The sequence below is a fragment of the Monodelphis domestica genome, chromosome 4 (assembly GCF_027887165.1).
Source record: "Monodelphis domestica isolate mMonDom1 chromosome 4, mMonDom1.pri, whole genome shotgun sequence".
In the NCBI taxonomy this organism is placed as follows: domain Eukaryota; kingdom Metazoa; phylum Chordata; class Mammalia; order Didelphimorphia; family Didelphidae; genus Monodelphis; species Monodelphis domestica.
Window position 1 is genome coordinate 11020919 of NC_077230.1, and position 22002 is coordinate 11042920.

General features: G+C 34.9%; 1 protein-coding gene across 9 annotated transcripts in view; it reads left to right on the forward strand.

The window, feature by feature from the left end:
* The window catches only part of SCAF4 (SR-related CTD associated factor 4), a 112056-nt gene that overhangs the window by 40572 nt on the left and 49482 nt on the right, over window positions 1-22002 (forward strand). For 4 of the 9 annotated variants that reach the window (XM_007493217.3, XM_007493220.3, XM_007493219.3 and 1 more), the window contains exons 5-9: window positions 15969-16104; window positions 16559-16698; window positions 17183-17359; window positions 19023-19123; window positions 19915-20023. In XM_007493217.3, the coding sequence (XP_007493279.1) occupies window positions 15969-16104; window positions 16559-16698; window positions 17183-17359; window positions 19023-19123; window positions 19915-20023 (663 nt within the window). The remainder of the gene's footprint in view (window positions 1-15968; window positions 16105-16558; window positions 16699-17182; window positions 17360-19022; window positions 19124-19914; window positions 20024-22002) is intronic. The other 5 variants (XM_007493218.3, XM_056826036.1, XM_007493222.3 and 2 more) reach the window with 3 other exon arrangements.

Below are 22002 nucleotides of genomic sequence, written 5' to 3' on the forward strand. Positions count from 1 at the left end.
ATTGATCATTACCTGTCCCAAAATGAAAACTCTCGGGTCAAATAGAAAATACTTAAATCAGGCAGAAAGGAAATATTGTTGAGCCAAAGTCAGGATTACACAAAATTTGATGACTTCCACGTTGAAAGAGCAGAGGACAAGAGCAGCTAAATGTCTCAATGGATAGAGAACCTAGTCTAGAGATGAGATTCTGGGTTCAAATCTGGTCTGGACACTTACTAGGTGTGTGATGCTGGGCAAGTCACTTCGTTCTTATTGCCTAGCCCTTACTGCTCTTCTACCTTGGGATCAATATCTAGTATTTATTCTAGGATGAAAAGTAAAAATTTAAAAAACATACAAGAACAGAGGGCTTGGAATATAATATTCTGGAAGCCAAAGGAGCTAGGATTACAACCAACAACAACATACCCAGCTAAAATGAGAATAATTCTTCCTGTGGTGGGTTGGTGGGGGAATAAATACTTAATTAAATATAGGATTTTCAAGCATTCCTGATGAAAAGAACAGAACTGAATGGAAAATTTGAACTTCAAACACAAGATTCAAGAGAAACATTTTTAAAAAGTAAATACGTTGCTATGCTGGTATTGGTCATTAATTGGTTTCAGAAGGCAGATTGAGTACCAAATGAATTTTTCCCGTAAGGAATAATGTCAATTGAATTCATCTGTTCTAGGCATCCAGAAAACCCAGATCATGAGGCATAATATTAATGGAGTTGTATTTTACTTAATAAACAGTAATACACAGACCTAAATAAAAACAATAATGAGACTAAATAAAATAATTTTAACTTTTCTTCTATTGAGAAGAGTTCATAGCCTTATGGGCATGGTGGGGGTGGAGAAAAGTTGTTGTCTGGAAGAGGAGCCCCCTTCCGTAGTATCTGAGGGCAAATGCCCAGGATGCTTTCTCTTTTCTGTTCTCTATCCCCAATGAACCCTGTATGAGATTCACCAGGTGTGTAAGTTTCACAAGAAATCTATCTGATAATGTTTGTTTTTGTCTGCATTTCAAAATTTCTCTTAAGTGGAAAATAGTTCGGTAATTTAAGAGATTTACAATTTGGTTGATAGTTCTCAACAAAGTTTTGCATTTCTACCCATTTCCTTGATAAGTGAAGTGGGAACATCTTCCTTTGCCTCCTCACCTGAAGAAAATTCCCCAGGCACAAAGCTGTTGCTGCTCCCCTTGCAGTTCTTGTAGTTCCACAGTGTTGAGCTCTGCTTTATGCTCCTGAACTAACACATGATCCTTCATTAAGGCTGGACTGGGCTTCCTGATGTCATGACACCAATCAGTTCTAGCAAAAGCATAGAGTGCTAAGCAAGTGTTGAATACTGCATCAATTTCTTCTTGTCAAAATGTGTCAAATACCAAATTCGATGAGGTAAAAAACCTTTGACTTAAACCAAGGTTTGACAGTATAAGAGAGAGACTATAAGGAACTCAAAAAGGTTAAACTTGATATTTATTAGGTAGGAATATGATTCATAGAAACTGAGGCACAAAGCTCCTAGCACAGTCTTTTAGCAAAGTGCAAATTTGCCATTAAGCAAGATTTTAGTCTTTAGCTAGTTAAGACCCTGAACAAAGGCTTACATTTTTATGCACAAAAGGTGGAGCATCCAGAAACTAGAAGGCAGCACCATAGATGGATAAAACAATATGGTTGGTTACAAGACTTGCATCATCTTAGTTATAGGGGACAATATGATTGGACGGAAATCTGGAATAGAGGACTAGCATCTTGCTGGTATACAAAGCTCATTGGTAGTGTCTATGTGACTAAATAGCATAGTGAAAACAGACTAGCCTTTCTTAAGAATAGAACCAGTATTGCAGAGATAATATAATAGACCAGACTCAATAGGTTCCCTTGACACAAGCATAGAATAGTGATTAGCAAGAAAACTAAACTTCTGAAATTATCTCACAAGATGATGAGTGATTGTTACAGGAAAGCAAAACTTTGAAACTTAAAGCCAAAAGAAATGTGACTTGGGTAGTTGCACAAAATTTTGGTACAAATTAAAATCAATTTGATTTTCTCATTTTTAGTTTCCTCCTTTTGATCAATGGGAGTCAAGTCTCCTTTGGATGGACATTCATATGCAGTTTTCTGGCACAAATGTAGAATAGACTTTAACATAGCAAGTAAAAAGTACTTTTTTACTGAAATTACTGAATGGAGAACAGTAAGAGGGCAATAAAGGCCCATTTGCCAAGGGTATTTCATGGGTCGTTTCCCTGTAGCCATATGAACCAAGAGAAGAGATTCCCCCAGGGGTCACCAGTAATGGGGCAGTTGTGTTTCTGCTCTCACTTGTTTAATTTAATGAAAGTAAGAATTTCCCCTGATTGATCAGTTTAAGAACAGTGAGTTTGGTTAATCATAGTACAAGCCATTTAATAATATTTTAAATCATGGACTAATTTTAGAGGGGAAATTTACATTTCACCAAGGTAACCAAGAAAACATGGCAGACAGAGATACCATGAAACAAAAGGCCAAAATAATGCAATAATGATAATCTTAATTGTCTCCTCGGCAGATCTTCTCGTATCCTAGTAATCGACTACAATTGTCCATTTAATTAGTCCATTTCATCTTTTATTCCCAGAGGTCTCATGTAGTCATCGGGTCCCTGGAAACATTTTCTTATGAACGTTCTGGAGTAGGTCTCATTGTCAGGAAAACACGGAAGGGGGCTCCTAAATAGATTTGCTTTTCTGGTTCCAAGTCACTTATAGAAGTTCCTGGGGAATTTGCTAAAATCTGCCAAGAGCAAGATTCAAAACAATTTAGTACAACCTCCTAAACTTGCTTTTCCCCATAATGAGCTCATATGGTGAAAACTAGGTAAAGCCTTATGGTTCTGATCCTACAAATAGCAAAGATATGAGATGAACATCAAGTTAGAAACTCATAATTCTCTTGAAGCTTAAGAGAATTTCAGGGTGTTTTTTTTTTTTTAAACCTTCTGCTTGATATTACTACCTTTACCTAACCACTATACCTGATATAGGCACTGCCAGTAAGAGCCTAAAGGAAGAATCTTTTAAGAGTCTATGAAGGTGTGAACTATAAAACAATCCCCTCTGTCTCTTAAAATTATATAGATACTTCAAATAGGGAAAAGAGAATTTAAAATGTTTTACAATTTGCTGTGCAATTTTATATGTAAAATCTTTAACTCATCATTGAAAACATTACTAAAACATTCTCAGAACTTGAATTTATCATTAGAAACATCTAGAAGCTAATCAGATATACATATCCTATCTTCTCTGAGTTTACTACTTTTGTTTAGCAGGTAAATGACAAACCCAAGAACTCATTTACTTTTGCTTAGAATGTGGAATTTGCTAAAAATTCAGATTGAAAACAGTAATGTCTTTTGTACACACATCTATTATAGCAGTGCAGAGATGCTAGAGTATTTGCAACAAGATTCATTATATTTTAAAAGCTTATAGCTTTACCTCCCTCCCATGGTGAAACATGCTTTGAAAAGAAGCAGGGGCATGGTTGTAAACACATCAAGAATGGTCCTCTTGGTCTAAGCCCAGAAGGACTTAAGAAATTATAGGGTAAAGTATCCTTTTTGCTTGCTTTCCAGTTCTTGGAATAGCTAATCTTACAGCAAAGATCCACATTATTCACTGATCTTCATAGCCAGGCTCAGGATTAATCAGGCGGGAAACAGGCCTGTTCAAAAAGGAAGTAACACTGAGGAAACCAAGTTAAAAGGATCCTATCTTTGGCTATGCCTCGGTAATCCCTTCAACCTTTCCCACAGACATCTGTCTGTAGCAATTCTTACTTCATGCTCCTGGTGAGCAACTTGAGACATTTCTCTTGAATGGTTGATTATTGACAGTAATGCTTTAGGCATTTATATGTGAGTTCAAGACTTGAAACAAAAGCAAATGAAAATCCAAAGACAATACACCTCAGAGCAAAATTTCACTAATCAGAATGTAGAGCTAGGACATGATTTATACTCATGGCAATAGCCATCAACAGTAAGTGCTAATTTAAATCCATTCTGGAACAGAAATAAAATATTTAGAAATGTAAGATTTATTACATTCTGGAGTTTCACATATATAGTGACTGTGATACGGTGGTACCTTGATACATGAGCACCTTAAGTCATGAGTAATTTGAAATAGAAGCCGTCATGATTGGGATTTTTGCTTTAAGTCAAGAGCAGATATTTGAATCACAAGCTTCCACCCATAGGAAGAGCCTGAGGTGGATGAGGCAATCAGTACAAGTTAGATTAAGGAAATGTTGAGCATTTGCAAAAAAATTAAACAGTTTATTGAAAAGACACACCCAAAAAGTTGCAACAGGTCGCACGTTGGAGCTGTGTGATATTTGTTTCCCACTTTATCGAAACATTCTGAAAGAAACAAACTTCCATGGAAAGATTTTGTTGAAATGGCCTCCAAGTGAAATAGAGGAAAGTGTGGCAAAACAGCCAAAATTCAATGAAGAATATGATGGTAATTAAGTAAAGTTTAAAAGTAGTAATTAAGTTTAGCAATAAAATGACATATCCTAAGTAATGTGTAAGGTCAATTTTGCATTTAAATGTGTTACTTTTGTAGAGAGTAAGTTTTGTTAAGCCATTGTGAACGAATATGCCACCATCTTGAAGGTAAATAACATAAGCAAGTTTATTTCTTTACATTCTTATTATCTATAAATATATTTTTATTTATAAAATACATTTTTGTATTTAAAGCATATAAAAAAAGAAATTTGTGTGTTTTGGGGGGAGGCGGAGCTGAAACAGATTAATTGCATTTCCATTAATTTAAATGGGGAAATTCGATTTGACACATGAGCAAATTGAGTTACGAGCCTGGCCATGGTATGGTATTAAACTCGTGTGTCAGGGTACCACTGTAGTTGAATTAAAAACTCTAAAAGAATACTAAAACTGGGAGCTTCCAGACTAACAACTATGCATATTGCTTATTTGTCCCAAAAACAAAATAAAATCTTTGAATGAGTCTATTTTTTTCTGTTGATCCAGATATAACTAAAACTAAATTTGTCACACTCTAGGGCAGCGGTTCTCAACCTCTCCATTTGCAGCAATGAGAATACATAATGCATATCAGGTATTTACATTCCGAATCATAACTAGAAAAATTACAGCTTTGAAGTAGCCACCAAAATAATTTTTTGGTTTGGGGTCACCGCAACATGAGGAACTGTATTGCGGGGTCACGGCATTAGAAAGGTTGAGAACCACTGCTCTAGGGAGTAAGAAAGGTCTAATTGTTCTTTCCATGAGGCTTCCATAGTTTTATTTTTTCCTTAAAATAAATTCTATGGAGTGTTACCCCAAAAGTCCCCAAAATATTTCAGTGTTTATGAAAACATTCACCATACTTTAGACATTTTTTTTCTTTAATTAGATTAAAATGCCATTTAGTCTCTACAGACTAAGGAATAAAGATTCTCTTTTACCTGCTGTTACTTCTACAATCTCAAATCTAGCCTGGATTTCTGTGTAGAGGAAAGACCTTTTAAAAAAATACATTTTATATTTTTCCCAATTACATGTAAAAACAATTCCTAACAAAGATTTGAATTCCAAATTCTCTTTTCCTTTCCTTTCCCATCATTTTGAAGGTATGAAATTTGATGTATGTTATACAGGTGCAGTTGTGTCTTGTTGTGAAGAAATACACAGAAAAAAAACCAAGAAAAATAAAGATTTTAAAAATATGACTTGATCTGCACTCAGACTCCATCAATTCTCTGATGGTAGATAGCATTTTTCATTCTAAGTTCTTCAAAATTGCTTTAGGTCATTGTATTGTTGAGAATAGCCAAGTCATTCACGTTTGATTATCATAAAATATTGCTATTACATTGTATATGTACAGTGTTCTCTTGCTTCTGCTCACTTCACTTAGCATCAGTGCATATAAGTCAGAAAAAACTGCCTTTCTAAAGACTTAGAAAATTCCTCAGTAAAGTTCACATTCTTTTGCCCAGAGAAAAATGTTAGTTTATTTTACATAAATGACATGACAAGACAGACTCAAAAAACACTGACGAAGCTTCCTCGTTATCCTCACTAAAGGTGTCCTTGATAGTTGGGAGAGCTATTTTAAAGTCCCTCTTTCTAGGCTTTCTGCCAAAGTATGTGCCTGAAAGACAGAAGGATCTACTAACAAAGTTCCTAATTCATTAATAGAAGTCAGTGTGTGTATACTTTCAAAATTGAAAGCCCTTTTAATTTGTGATTCTTTTATTTATTTTTCAGTTTTTTTATTTGTGTTGAAATCTTGTGACTCCATTTAGGGTTTTCTTGGCAAAGATACTGGAGTGATTTGTCATTTCCTTTTCCAGCTCATTTGACAGATGAGGAAACTGAGGCAAACAGGGTTAAGTGGCTTGCCTAAGGTTCGAAAGCTAGCAAGTGACTGAGGCCAGATTTGAACTGAGGAAGATCAACCCCTTCCCCTTTGTGGCTGACTGTTACTAAGATTGAAATTAGTGTTAACTGAGTCACAAAATTCCAAGCAGAATCAGTTTATTAGTAAAGTGCACATTTGTCAGTAAACAGGGATTTAGCCTCCTCGGCTAGCTAAGAATGAGAATGAGGGTGACATCATCTTTATAGACAAAGGGAGCATCCAAAAATGCGAAGGCAATAGCACAGATGGGGAAACAATACAATTGTGTACTAAACCTGCGGCATCTTAGGTGTGGGGCACAACTACAACCCCTCCTTCTGTCTTACGAGTATGGAAAGGAGAACCGATTTCCTAGACACACGCATGAAACCACTTCTGAAGTTAATGTGCAGACGAGGAGTGATTCACAGGAAAGCTCACAGACAAAGGAAATGTGACCACGGTAGTTACACAAACTGTTAGTACTTGTGTAAAGTGAAATTGGTTACAGACTAGCGTCAAATTAATGATCTTCGCTCTTACTCCTAAGGCCTTTATCATGATTAAGGCAGTTTAACAAAGTGTATGTAGATAGAGAGCATGAGAATGAGTTGATTATGTTGGAACGGCCTCCAAAAAATGAAGCGGTGAGAAAGAGGGAAGGACTAGGAGAAGGAAGAAGGGAGAAGTAATTCTGGTTTTAATGACAGTACTGTGCTGGTAGGTGGAGAATAAGTCTGCAATATAGATTAGACATAATATTTAGCCTTTTTCACTTTTCTTTTTTTAAACCCTCACCTTCCATCTTGGAATCAATACTTGTATTGGCTCCAAGGCAGAAGAGTGATAAGGGCTAGGCAGTGGGGGTCAAGTGACTTGCCCAGGGTCACCCAGCTGGGAAGTGTCTGAGGCCAGATTTGAACCTAGGACCTCCTGTCTCTAGGCCTGGCTCTCAATCCACTGAGCTACCCAGCTGCAAAACCCCCCCCCCCCATTTCTCCCTTTAACTTGGAGAATGTAGCAGTATTAGACCAGATAAAAAGACTAGTATTAGACTAGACCAGAACCATACATAACCCCCACATTTTCTCTAGAAGTGTTCAGCCCCAATATGAAATCTTAATTCAAGAAATATGGTTGGAAATGGAAGGAGTAGCCAGAGCCAACAAGCAATTCCACTGGGCTGTACAAATGTTATCACATGATACTTATTCCCATATTATTCATTTTTGCTATAGAGTGATCAAAAAGGCAATTGAAAATACTATAAATTAAGTGAGAGCTTTGGAACAGCCTTGGAAAGAGAATTAGCAGATAAGTACAAGAGGCAGAAAGCCTTCCCCAAGTTATTACTCAAAAATTAGATCAAATGGAAGTTAATGTTTTCATGAGAATAATGACTATATCAAATCAAAAGACTGGAAAAATGGGCAAAATATAAGTGCTCTCATTTCAAAAATAACTTAATTGGAAAACGAAAGAGGATGATGTAGTGATTATGCCACCTGAAAGCCATGACCAAAAAAAGAGCCTGAAGAAATAATGAATTAAAAACTGCTTAGATCGCTCTTGGAACTATGAATAAAGTTGAAAGTGCCTAAAAAAACCCTCACGTGAATATTCAAAAACATGTCAGAGCCAAAATCCAGAGCTCCCAGATCAAAGGAAAAATAATGCCAACCACCACCAAGAGTTTTCAATACAAAAACCCAGTCAGTATAACTCAGGACCTGGCAGCTTCTACCATAAACCAGAGGAAAGCTTAGCATTCAGTGTTTGATTTGCAACCCAGAGTAATCTATTAAAATTACAGGGTCAAAAAATAAACCTCTATCTAAGTGGAGGGCTTCCAAGTAAGGATTCCTAATGAAAAGCTTGTGTGGACGTTTTAACATTGAAACGTGATATGAAGCAAAGCACGAAAAAGTCCATTGAACAGAGCAATCAGGGACTGTGAAGGACGTACTAGAACATTCTAATAGGCAAAGAGGACAGTATTTCCTCAAAACCTGAATTAGGGGTAAGTTTGTTCCGCTTTAGTGACCAAACTAGAAAAGGAATGCTGGAGAAAGGTCGTTAGGGTGAGGTGGGGAGATCTTCCCTTCCTGAGCTCTGCTGTCTGGCCCAGGTGGGGAGGCAGAACCCACTGCCGTGGACACGGACGCACGGGGCCTGAGAGGAAGATCTGCAACTGGATAGAAACTTTCCGCTGGGCTGGAAAGGTGACATCATAGTCTGTATTTATAAACAAGCTACAGCCAGGTTTAGTGAAGAAAGTTAGTGAGTCTTCATGAAACTGGCCTCAGTTGGAAAACATTGGTAACTTTATTAAAGCCATTCAAGCTTGTATTAATGTATTAAGTCACATGACATCTTTGAATCAAGTGACCCAAGTTCAGACTACACTGGTAGCTTTAACAGGTCTGGGTAAAACAAAAGAATTCCACACAACAACTGACATGAATAGGGAGCAGCTGGGTAGCTCAGTGGATGGAGAGCCAGCCCTAGAGATGGGAGGTCCTGGGTTCAACTCTGGCCTCAGACACTTCCCAGCTGGGTGACCCTGGGCAAGTCCCTTGACCCCCATGGCCTGGCTCTGACCACTCCTCTGCCTTGGAACCAATACACAGTATTGACTCCAAGATGGAAGGTGAGGGTTGAAAAAAACAAAACAGTTGACATTGGTATCACATATGTCAAAAAACAAGTGAGGCATTTTGATGAAGGAAAGCTAATATTGTGCTGCACAAACAGCCTGTTATGATGGAATCGAAGGAACGAGAAAAATTAGTCTGAAATTGGAGGTAGTGATTATCAGGCAGAATATCCAGGTGATATCACAGAGTGACACAGTAATTATCCAAGAGATTGCAAATATTGTAGGGACTGAGCCAATGAATATTCAATTTGAAGAGAAGGGGAAAAAAAGCGCAGTATTAATCCATTGTTTTATTCAGTAAAAACCAAGCTAGTCTTGTGTAATTTTTATCATGTGTTCCTAGAACACTAATTTGCTTATATTAAAAAATATTGCCTTACATACATTCTTTTTTTCTTTCTCTGCCTCTTCTCTAAATAGATGCCATTTAGTGCTGTAATAGTTATGTTCTACTCTGAAAGGAGAATTCTCTTGGATAGACAGTTTTTTAAAACCCATCTTCTACTTCAACTGGCCACAGGATGCTTTTTTCTTTTCTTTTTTAAATCATTTTTAACTATCTGGTTTCTCCATGAAAGATTGAAGCATTCACGTTTATTGTTAAGTGTATTTTTTGGCAACTAAATCTGAGATGCCGTATTTTAGGGATTTAAATGTCATTGTTTCTACAGTATTGTTTGATAATTTTAATGATCAATGTAAAAATATATAGAGAGGGAAGGAGTTACTTTAGAAGGCTTGTGAATAGAAGAGATTTAATTTTGATGAATTAGTAATAGAGTTAGGAGTAAAGTGATTCTCTTATTGCCCCCTAAGTATCTAGTTGTGATTTTACAGCATAAATTTATTATTGTAATTGATCATCTTTGGTTAATTAACAAGTAGGAGTGGAGGAAGTAGAACAAAAAAGATTTAATTAAAAACTGAATTTCTGTTTTTAAAAGTTTCAATATAAGTGTGATTGTTCTTTTTGTATCCTTTTTTGTTCTTCTATGTAGTTTTCTAAGTGACTTAATTGATTTTTAAAATTTATCAATGCTTATCCCACCCCCCTGTCCAATAGAAGCCATCTCGTAATGAAAATATGTATAATCATGCAAAACAAATGAAAAATTGGCCATGTCTGAGAACATATAACTCATTTTCTAGCTCTATATCATTACCTTTTGGGCAGGAAATATCTTTCATTATTAACGTTTTTGGATTCATAATACGAAGTTGCTACTTTGCCAAAAGCTAAAGTTAGCAGAAATATTTCCCTTCAAATTTTATATATATACATTGTTCTTTTGGATTTGCTCACTCTGAATCAACTTCTAGAATTTCTTCTCTGTTTTTACTTCTAATCTGTTGTATTTGCCATTTCTCATAATGAAGTAATTCTATCATATTCACTTATCATAATTTGTTTAGCCATTCCTATTTTTAGAGAGCATTTCTTAATGTGAATATGAAATACACGCTGGTCTGAGAATTGCATGAACTTGAGGGCAGGAACTTTTCTGTTTTTGTATCACTTGTGCTGCTCACAGTGCCTTGTACAAGTGGTTAATAAATATTGGTCAATTCAATTATTTTTTTATGTTTTTAAAATGCTCAAGTGGTTAACATTTAGTTTTTAATTTTTCTTTTTTTCATTCTTACCTTTAACATCAAATCAAAAGGCATCTATAGTAGAACATTGAAAAAGATTGTTTACAAAATTGAATCTCTACCTTATACTACTTCTTTCAGAAATTATTTAATCAATTCTACATTACTCCAAATTATCCAACTTCTGAAATATAAATTTAATAGAGAAATATAAAATTTCTCTATTTTCTTGTGTGAATTTATATATTCATATACTTTCTTATATAGTACACTATTCTTTGGCAGCAGTATTGCTAACATACCCTCTCATTGCCAAACATTAAAGGGGGTAGGGAATCAAATCCTTTATTTTTATTTTATTTTATTTATTTTTAATTTTATTTAATTAGTCGATTTAGAAGATTGTTCCTTAGTTACAAGAATCATATTCTTTCCCTCCCCTCCCCCCACCCTTTCCTGAAGCCAGTGCGCAATTTCATTGGGTATTACTTGTGTCCTTGATTAGGACCTATTTCAATGATGTTGTTTGCACTAGGATGTTCATTTAGAGGCTCCATCCCCAACCATATCCCTTCGACCCATGTGATCAAGCAGTTGTTTTTCTTCTGTGATTCTACTCCCACAATTTTTCCTCTGAATGTGAATAGCCTCTTTCTGGCAGATCCCTCCAGGTTGTTCAGGGTCTTGCCACTAATGGAGAAGTCCGTTACGTTCGATTGTAGTCTCTGTGTACAATGTTCTCCTCGTTCTGCTCCTCTCACTCTGCATCACTTCCTGGAGGTTGTTCCAGTCACATGGAATTCCTTCTCTTCATGGGAATCAAATCCTTTAAACAAATCTACAACAGGCCAATGGTCATGTCCCAAAGATAAATCTTTTTTCAGTTTGAGTCCATTACCTCTCTTTCATGAAGTGAAATATTCACAAGCTTTCATCATCTTCAGATTTTTTTTAAGGTTGTGGCCCATATATAAATTTTTCTCTTTGTTCTACTTCACTCTATTATTAGTTCATACATAATATAATAGCTAGGATTCTCTGAAATTGTTTTTCCTCATTTAATGATGTTTTATTGTAAATTTACCATAGTTTGTTCTGCTATCTCCTCTTCTAATTGAGAGGCACCTCTCTCCTTAGATTCTAGTTCTTTTTTCCTAATGTTTCCTTCAGGATCAAGTAGTTTTTGTGTTTATGACTATACCTTGAGCATTATCCTCCCACTTGACCATTGCCTTACCCCTAGTTGTTTCCCGTTGAGTTTATTGTATTTCTACATCAAATTAGAACTTTCGTCATAATTACCAATGATCTCTTAATTGTTGAATCTAAAAGCGATTTTGACCTCTGCAGACTTTGACACTGTCAGTCATCTTCTTCCTCCAGATACTGTGTTTTCATTACATCATTGTCTGCTGGTTTTCCTCTTTTCTGTCTGACTGACTAATTTTTTGGTTGCTTGGCCGGATCACATTTACTAACCGTTGGTGTCTCCCAAGGCTTTGTTCTGGACCCTTTTCTCATTTCCCTTTATATTGTTTTTAATTTGTTGATCTCATCAGCTCCCTTGGATTCAGTTATTCCTAGGTCGGTGCTTCTCATATCTATATCTAGCCCTAACTTCTTCCTGATCTCCGTTCTTGAAATATAAAATGCCCATTGAACATCTGATTTAACTTGTACCCAACTCTCTCTTTTCTTGAACTTTTCCTCTACTCTCGAAGGTATCTCCTGTCTTGCTGATCACTGCAGGTTTTCAGCATAAGAGCCATCCTCAGCTTTTACGTGATCTCACTCTACATATTGTGAGATTAAAAATGAATAAATACTTAAGGTATTTATTATATAGGATTTAATAAATGAGAAAGTGAGTAATAAAGGGGTTAATTCAGCCAAGTGAGCAGAGCACAGAGCCAGAGACACACACCTGCTGCACTTTGCCAAAAAATCCAAGCTCCAAAAGAACCCTGCAGCAAGGGTCTCAGCCGAATTCATCATCCAAGCCTCCGTACGTAAAATGAGGACCTAGCTTAAAAGGGTGCTGGGTCAGTGTCGTTCAGGTGTAGCACATTTCTGTTTGCACAGTATTCAATTCCATGACTTGTCGTTTCATCTGCCTTTAGTTCTCATATATCCTCTGCTCTCCACTTGGATAGCCACCCCCCTGGGGTAGACACTCCTCATTTCGCACTTTGATTATTGGGATACCCTCTGTTTGGCTTCCTTGCCTAGTCCATCTTATTGTTTCCAGGCGTGATCTTATAGCACAAGTCAGACAGTGTAATCAGCTGCCCATACGGAGCCATTGGAACCTGGCATTTTACTTCCTTAGCAGCGTTCTTGATATTTGAGTCTGTTTCCTATCCGTGCTGTTTCTTGCACATGACAACATGTCTCCTGATGCCTTTTTTTTTTAACTGTCTTGTTTACATGTTGGGGGTGCTCTTCCTCATATCTGTCTTAGCTTCTTTCACAAATGCTACCTTTTTCAAGTTGCCTTTTTCTTTTAAGTTTGTATTAAGTTTACATTGTACATATCTTGTACATAGTTTTTTGCCTGTTTCTCCCATTTAAATGCAAGCTCCTTGAAGGTGGAACTGTGTTTTGCCTTTCTCTGTATCCCCACCATTTAGCTCAGAGCCTAGAATTAGTAAGTGCTGGTTAATTCACTGACTTTGCTCTCAGATTCTAATAGATGGAAGTACTTTTCATTCATGATTTCTTAAAACATAGTGTCCAGGCTTTGGCTTTTTCTTGTTTTTAATATCATGGTTTTTCATCAAGTTCAATTGTTCATAAATGATCTCTTGGCCTGTTTTCTGTGCCTGGTGTTTTTTATATCAGATACCTAACATTTTCCCCTTTTTTCCCAATCTTTTGATTTTGTTCTACTATTTCTTCTTGTCCTGTGAAGTCATTGGTTTATTGTTGATCTTTCCTAATTTCCAGGGAGTCCATTACATGGGTAAGTTTTACCATTTTCTCTTCTATGCTATTTATTCTCCTTCTAATTCTTTCCTATATAGCTTTTATTTCATATTTTATCTCTTGCTTCATTTTTTCTAGGTATTCATGTAGTCCTTATGGAAAATCCATTTTTTCCTTTGAATCCCTGCTTGCAGTTGTTATGGAGTTATTCACTCCTAGGTTGGGTCTTTGGGCATCTTTGGATCTACAATAATTCTTTATAGAGGTCGGTGTCTTCTTTTGTTTTCTCATCTCTCCAGTCTTATTTCTTACATTGGGGCTTTTTGCCAGGGCTAGGCCCAGCCCCTTGGTGCCCTTAACCCTATTTCATCTTGCCCTGGTTCCTATGCTGACCTCTGCCTCCTAGGTTTAGGTTTCCTCCCCACCTTTGAGGTTCATATTGCTGGGCATTCGGAAGCTTCTATGATATCTCATGACAATGCTAGGGACCTTTGAACCTTGTTTGAATGTTACCTTAGTGCTAGTGATTGGGACCATGACTGCATTTTTTTGTTGCTATCGTAGTTTCCAAGGTCCCTATTGTGGAATTCCCAATACTTTGGGGCTTTCTGGAGGGGGCCCTCTCTTCTTTCTGTCTAGATCTAGACTAGTCTTTCTCTGCACTAGCAGGCTTCCAACTTGTTTGCTGGTGCTGATGTTATTGGCCTTGCTGGAGGCCCTCTTTCCTACTTTTTGCTTCTGCCTGGCTTTTTAATGCAATTTTGAGATAAAACAAATTACTGTAGTTGCTCATTGATTTCTTTGTCATCATTTGACTTGTTGCAAATTTTTAGGATTTTGCTGGAGTTGGGAACTAGCTGATTAGCATGTTTCCATTCAGAATCATCTTGTTCAGAAGTATCCACTAACATGCTTTAAAAATCTAGACCGAATATGGAATTGAACCCCGAATATAATTTACTTGATATTTTAACATAGTGTATATTTACATAAAATTAATTTTGTACATTTCCCTCGTGACTTATGCCTGTATAAAGTTTTTCTGTTTTTGAATATCTTGGTGTTTCATATATATATATATGTTACTGTTCTGTGTGTGTGTATATATATGTGTGTATAGACATAGATATAAAAATTCTTTGAGTTTCAATTTAGCTTATTTTATATGACTTGTTGATCTTCATTTTAAATTTCAGTTTTTTATTATATTGACGTAGAAAGCACAGTTTTATTTGTTGCAAGTCCTACCATTGAACATGTAAAGTATCCTCAGTTTTGGTATTATAAATTAGCTATCAATGTTTGTATGTATTGATTTTTTTTTCCTCTGCCAACACTTTAGGATATAGTCTTGTCATTGTAATTCTTGGGATGCAGAAGTTTTTGTAACTAACATAGCCAGACTTTTTCAAGGAACTTGTGCCAATTTATAGTGCCACCTGAAACGTTAAAGACTGTTCTCTTATTTCTCTTTCAAAACTGAATTTCATTTCTTTTTATCTGCTTGTACCAATTTGATGTCTATAACATGGTGTTTTACATTTCCTCAGATTATTAAGAAATTTGAACAGCTTTGGGGGTGTATTTATTAATAATTTGTATTTGCATTTATGAAAATTGTTCAGATACTTGATCATTTCTAGTTAGAAGTGGATATTACTTTTCATATTTTGTATATGATAGATTTTTAAATAGTAGACTGATATGGGGAAATGTTGAACTTGATTTTACATCCACAGCTTACTAATTCTCTGACATTGGGCAAGTCATTTTGTTTTTCTTAGATAACTAAAAACTAATGTCCTAAACTAAAAACTAATATCCTAAGACTTAGATACCAAGTCATATCTATTTTGGTAGAGTTCCCCACTAAAAGAATCACAAATGTTTTCCATATTAAGTTATATTGCCACAAAGATTTTTCATATATCCTTTTCTTGATTTTGTATATTTTATTTTGTTATCCCAAATCTCCACATTTTTATATAATCATATATTATTTCAGTTAATAATAATAGTATTTAAAGTATGAAAAGTGCTTTACAAATATTATCTCATTTGATCCTCACAACTACTCTGAGAGGTAGGTGCTATCATTATCATTCCTATTTTACAGCTTAAGAAACATAGGCAAATATACTTGCCCAGGGTCACAGAGAACTATTAAGTGTGTTAGGTTAGATTTGAACTCAGGTCTTCCTGACTCTAGATCTAGCCCTTTTGGATAGAGAGTCTTTTGTTTCCATATTGAGATAAAGATTATTGCTTTTATTTTAAATGTTTTCATGATAAAAATATTTAAGAATGTATTATCTGTGACATGTTTATTGAATGTCTTTCTTTCTCTTATATACAACAGAGTAAAATAGTTCGTGTTTTGAACCTTTGGCAGAAAAATGGGGTGTTCAAAATTGAAATTATTCAGCCTCTTTTGGACATGGCAGCAGGAGCTACTAGTGCTGCCTCGGTGCCAGAAAATGTTACTAATAATGAAGGTATGATTATCTAAAATATTAATATGTAAATTTACTTAATGATTTTTTTCTGAAGCATATCTTTGACTCAAGTGGAAGAATGCATTTAGAATTTTTTTTTTTGCAGTTTTACTACTATAGAATGGATTCATCTATTTGTGAAATTCTTAAATGCTTGAGTTCTTAATACTCAGACATAACTGACTATACTATAATTAATACCCTAAAAGGCTTATCAGAGTAAAAGCTAGTAATTATTAGTACGTTACGTTTTATTTGTGTATACTTGCTGAAACATAAAATTCCATGCCTTAGAAATTTTGTTAATTAAATTAAATAGCTCTTTTTAATGGAGAATAAAATGTTATGATTAAAAGAGAATGCATTTGTTGAAGACTAGTATAGTACTTGAATAAAGATTAATGTTAAGTACTGTTATTAAGATGTTATGGTTTTCTATTTCATTCCTGGGTAGGTTCACCTCCGCCTCCAATAAAAGTTTCTTCTGAACCACCTCAAGTCACTACAAATTCAGTACCAACTATGCCACAGTTGCCAAGCTCGGATGCTTTTGCAGCAGTGGCCCAGTTATTTCAGACAACTCAAGGACAACAGGTGAGCCAATTAAAGTGCATAAAAGAATATCTCATGGAAAGGCCATTGTAATTTAACAAAAACATTTAATAATACCTACTATGTGCAGAGCACTGGGCTAGGAAAAAACATAAAAGCAGCCATCTTCCATTGGTGAGGGTCACTAGTGGTACAGTTTTGTTGAGAGCCAAGCTTACAGGCGCATAAGATGATAGAATATGTATGAAAAGAGATGAAGGGATACCAATCCATTTATTACTTTTTTCCTTACAATTTGATTTAAAGAGAGCACAAACCTTTTGCTGTTTGCCTTTCTACCTTTACTGTACACTCTTTTCCCGTGCAAAACAGAACACTGCGAAAAACCTATCAAGAGGAAACATAGAATATATTTTGTTTCCCTACTTGTATTAATTTGTCTCATTATTCATTGTATTTCTTAATAATGCTTTTTTATACTATGCACCTACCAGAATATAGCTTATTGAATTTCTCATTTGTTAAGCTTCAGCAAATTCTTCAAACTTTCCAACAACCTTCAAAACCCCAGTCTCCAGCCATTGATAATTCTGTGATGGCTCAGGTTCAAGCTATAACAGCTCAGTTGAAGACTACAACGACACAACCACCTGAACAAAAAGCTTCCTTTCCCCAACCTGAGCAAAAAACTACATTTGATAAGGTAGGCCATTTCCCTTAATTTTTCAATCAGCTCTCAATGTTTGAGCTATTGAACTCCACTTTATTGCCCCCAGAATATCATTTTCACAGGCTGGTTTCTTTCTACTACCCAGCAGCCTTCTGTTCCATCTTCCCCATATATCAGTCTATATGCACAAGGATTACAAGATCCTTAGTAGTTCTAAAACCAGAATCTGATTGGAAGGGCTAATTTGCATCCCCAAAACATCTTATTGGTGCATTCCAAAAATGCATATAAATAACTCAGATTTTATCACAGATTTAATTTGGGTATTTTTGTTGTAGCTAATACTTGATATAAATAGCTATATTTAGAAATACTGAACTAACAACTTCTGTTTGGAAATGAGTGCTCCCTTCTAAATATATTGAATCTCTTTTATTGCTTAAATTTTAGAGAAAAATATTAATCCTATTGCACACGTTGGTATTAGAAGTTGCATCACAACAATGGAAAATATGTTTTGCATGATTTACATATAAAATGAGTATCGTTGCTTGCCTTCTCAATGGGAAAGGGAGGAACTGGAATGAAGGAGAAAATTCTCAAAAGGTTTTTTAAAAACGAATGCTAAAAATAAGTTATTTTTAAAAGAAGTTACATCGTCAATGTCTATGAGCTAACTACAAACATTCCAAAAGGAAATTGAATGGGGTCAGCTAGGTGGCTTACTGGATGGAGAGCCAGGCCTAGAGACTAGAGTTAAATTCTGGCCCCAGTTACTTCCTAGCTGTGTGTCCCTGGATAAGTCACTTAACTCCCATTGACCTTACCATTCTTCTGCCTTGGAACTAATCAGTATTGATTCCAAGATGAAGGTAAGAGTTTTAAAAAAAAGCCAATTGATTAAGTATAGGTATATGCATGGTACCGTATTAATGGTTTCACATATTGGTGGGCATGTAAAGGCAATGTACTTTGTGAGGGGATTACTCTAATTTACTTTGATTTTCATTAAGTGTATGTTGATTCATTTTTTAAACCAGAAAATGTTTCTGCAACATGATGCCATTGCTGCCTTATCAAAATTTATGGAGAGAGTTTTTATTTGAGAAAATACATGAATGTGATATAAGGAAAGAATAGTATTCAAACTGTTATCTTACCATTAAGTGACATTATTTTACTTTTTAGTGTTATGGCATATTTCCGTCATTTATCAAGATCCCCCCCCCCCCCACTCCCAATCCCCCTAAAACAAACAAAAAATTCATATAATATTAGTATCCTTGGATCTATTTTTTGAAAATTTTCTTTTTTTCCTCTTGCCTTTGACCTATATAATGCCCTTGTGGTGAACAAATTCCATTTAAAAAACCAGCATAGTCAATATATTTTGTTGCTTTTACATACTTTTTAATTGAACTTTTCTATAGACATGTAAAGTAAGTAGATTAAACTAAATTAATATTTTATTGTGTATATACTTAAAAATTGACTCACTGAATTTATTTTGAATTTTAAAGTTAAATGGTTTGTTATCAGAAGAGTTGGTATCTGTGTGTGTTTTATATTCTAATATTCCAAGGTAAGCTTTTTTTCCCCTAAAAAGATGTAAAATATGTATAGTATTGTATTAAGCTTAATATAAGGTATATGTTATGAAAATGGAAATTATTGAAAAATAATTATTTTTTTCCAGAAGTTATTAGATAGATTTGATTATGATGATGAGCCAGAAGCTGCTGAAGAATCAAAGAAAGAAGATTCTTCTGTTTCTCCTTCTCTTCCTCAGCCTCCATTGTAAGTGACTTAAGGTCTAACTAAAGAATATGAAAGTGAAAATTATTATTTATAAGTCCAAGAAAAGGTGAATTTATACGTTTACCCATGGAAGATATTTTTGTTATCTTTTCTGTTGATTATTAAAGTGTATTATGTAAAATCTAACATAAGAAACGTTATATGTCATAGACATCATGCTTGCTATTTAGATTAATAGAGAGTAACAAAAATAGATGCCACGTAGTCTAAGTTTACAAAGTGTCATTCGTACCTTACCTCAATTGAGTCTCTCAGCAGCTCTGAGAGGTACATATTACGGATATCATTATTTCTGTTTTATAAACTGAAGCTCAAGAGATTTGCTTGTGATTACAGAGCTGTCTGTGGAGAACAGGTCTCTTTTCCCCATGATCTCTCTTGACTCCCAAGTTTCAGCACTCTTGCCATTATACCAAAATGCTTTTATACAAAAATATTAAGAAATTGTTCATATGGATCGCTGTTGACGGGTAGATAGGATTTTTTTTTTTAAACCTTACCTTCCATCTTAGAATCAGGACCGTGTATTGGTTCTAAGGCAGAAGAGTGGTAAGGAATTGCCCAGTCACACAGCTAGGAGGTGTCTGAGGCTAGATTTGAACCTGGGACCCTCCAGTCTCTAGGTTTGTGTCTCAAATGACTGAGCCACGCAGCTAACCCCATAGATAAGATTTTAAGAAGCTATTAATCCAAACCTTTTCTCTTAATATTAATACTGCTTTAGAATTTCCTTGGATCGTTCTAAATAGCATTCTGCTTTTTCTTTCTAGTGGATTTCCAGGAGATGGCATGCAGCAGCCAGCATATTCACAGCTTCCAAATATAGATCCATATCAGCAGAGAATGTTGGGAGTACAGCAAGATCCAATACACCACCAGGTATATATATAAATGACCCCATACGTTTTAAATTTAGGCTTACCGAAAATATTTTAATTTGGTAGCAAAGTATGAATTAGAAATACTGAAAACCAGATTCTTTTCTGAGGCCAAATTTTGAGAAATTTAATGTTGAATGTCATTAAAAATAGATTTTTTTAAAAAGGTTGTCTTCTACTAACATCAGAATTCTTTAAAATGGGAATTTTTAACCTGGGGCTATCTGAATCATTTTAATGACTACCTTTCAGTATTACTTGTTTCCTTTGCAATCTCTGTAATTTTTATGCAGTTTAAAAAACATTCTCAGAAGGGTTCTTTTGCCTTCCCCATATTGCCAAAGGAGTCTATGACACAAAAATATTGTTAAACCTTTTGCTTTTTAAAAAAATTGCACGTTTGGGAGAGAGGTAAACATTTATCTCACTCTCACAGAATAGTTTAAAAAGCAAACCTTTAAAATAAATATATTGCAGTTCTATCCTATCCCAAAGCCTTAAAATATTTCATTTGCCAAAGTGTTTTTATAGTTAAGATTTTTATAGATTCTGAATGTGACCGCTTTAATAACATTTTCAAATATTTCTTTGTGTCTTTCCTGCTGGGATTTGTTTTGTTTGTAATACTGTTGTTAAATTGTTTCAGTCATATCGAATCCTTCTTAACTCCATTTGGGGGTTTTCTTGGCCATGATGGGTTTTCTTCCTCCTGCTAATTTTGCAGATGAGGAAATTGAGACAAACAGGGTTAAGTGACTTACCCAGGGTCACACAACTAATGAGAGTCTGAGGCTGGATTTTAACTCAGGTATTCCTGATTCTAGGCCTGGTGTTCTCTCCATTCATCATCTAGCTGCCCACTGCTAGTAATGTACAGGAATGCTACATGATATATATATATATATAAAACATATATATATATATATACACACACATATATATATGTTCAATCTACTATGGTGCTGAATTTATTTTTAAATTTTTTTAGTAGACTTTTAAAAAGTAAATTTAGTTTTAAGTAATTTATCATCTACAAAAAATAATTTTTGTTGCTTCTTTGTCCATGCTTATTCCATTAATTTCTTTGTAGTATTTCTAGAAGAATGTTGACTAGTAGTGGTGATAATGGATATTCTTTCTTTTCCTTTGATCTATTTTAAAACCCTCTTAATTTTTCTCTATTAAATATGATGTTTGCTCAGATTTTAGTTGGTTATTCTTTATTATGTTAGGGAAATATTAATTTATGACCATTTCCCAGAGTTCTAAACATGGATTTTTTTTTTCAGAAGCCATTTTTAGCGTTCATTGATATAATCATGTGATTTTTCTTAACAGCATTTTGTTTATAAAATTTTATGTTGAACATTTTATTTATAATCTTCATGTTGAATTAGTTTTGGTTTTTTGGTCTAAATTCATTTTCTTCATAATATAGTCTTTCTACTTTTTTTGTACTACTTGTAAATATTTGAATTTTTTGCATCTATGTTCATTAGGAATGTTGGTCTCTGATTTTTCTCTCTCTGGTTTATGTTCCTAAAACCATATTTGTATCTTGTAAAAAGATTAGAAGGCTGCCTTTTTTCCTGTAATTTGTAATAATTGTTGTAATATTGAATGCAATATTATACCTAAATTCTGTGTTTTTTAATTTTGTGTTTCCTTCAATTCTTGGTTGATTTTTCCCCACCTTCTCCAAGAATTCTTTTCTGGTCTTCTTTAATCTTAGTCCCTTTGCTCTGAGATGACCTGTAATATATCTTGTTTGTACATAGCTGTTTGCATGTTGTCTCTTCTGTTGGCCTAGTAGTTATATAATAAGTTTTTGTTGACTTAATCCTTGTCGAGATCATCAGAAGTGACTTGGATAACTTCCTAGTTGATAACGTAAAGAGGTTCTTTTAGAGCCTTTTATTCTTGTATAAGGAAGATTTGGGTTTTATAGGAGTCAAAGTGGATATATCCATTTCATGGATT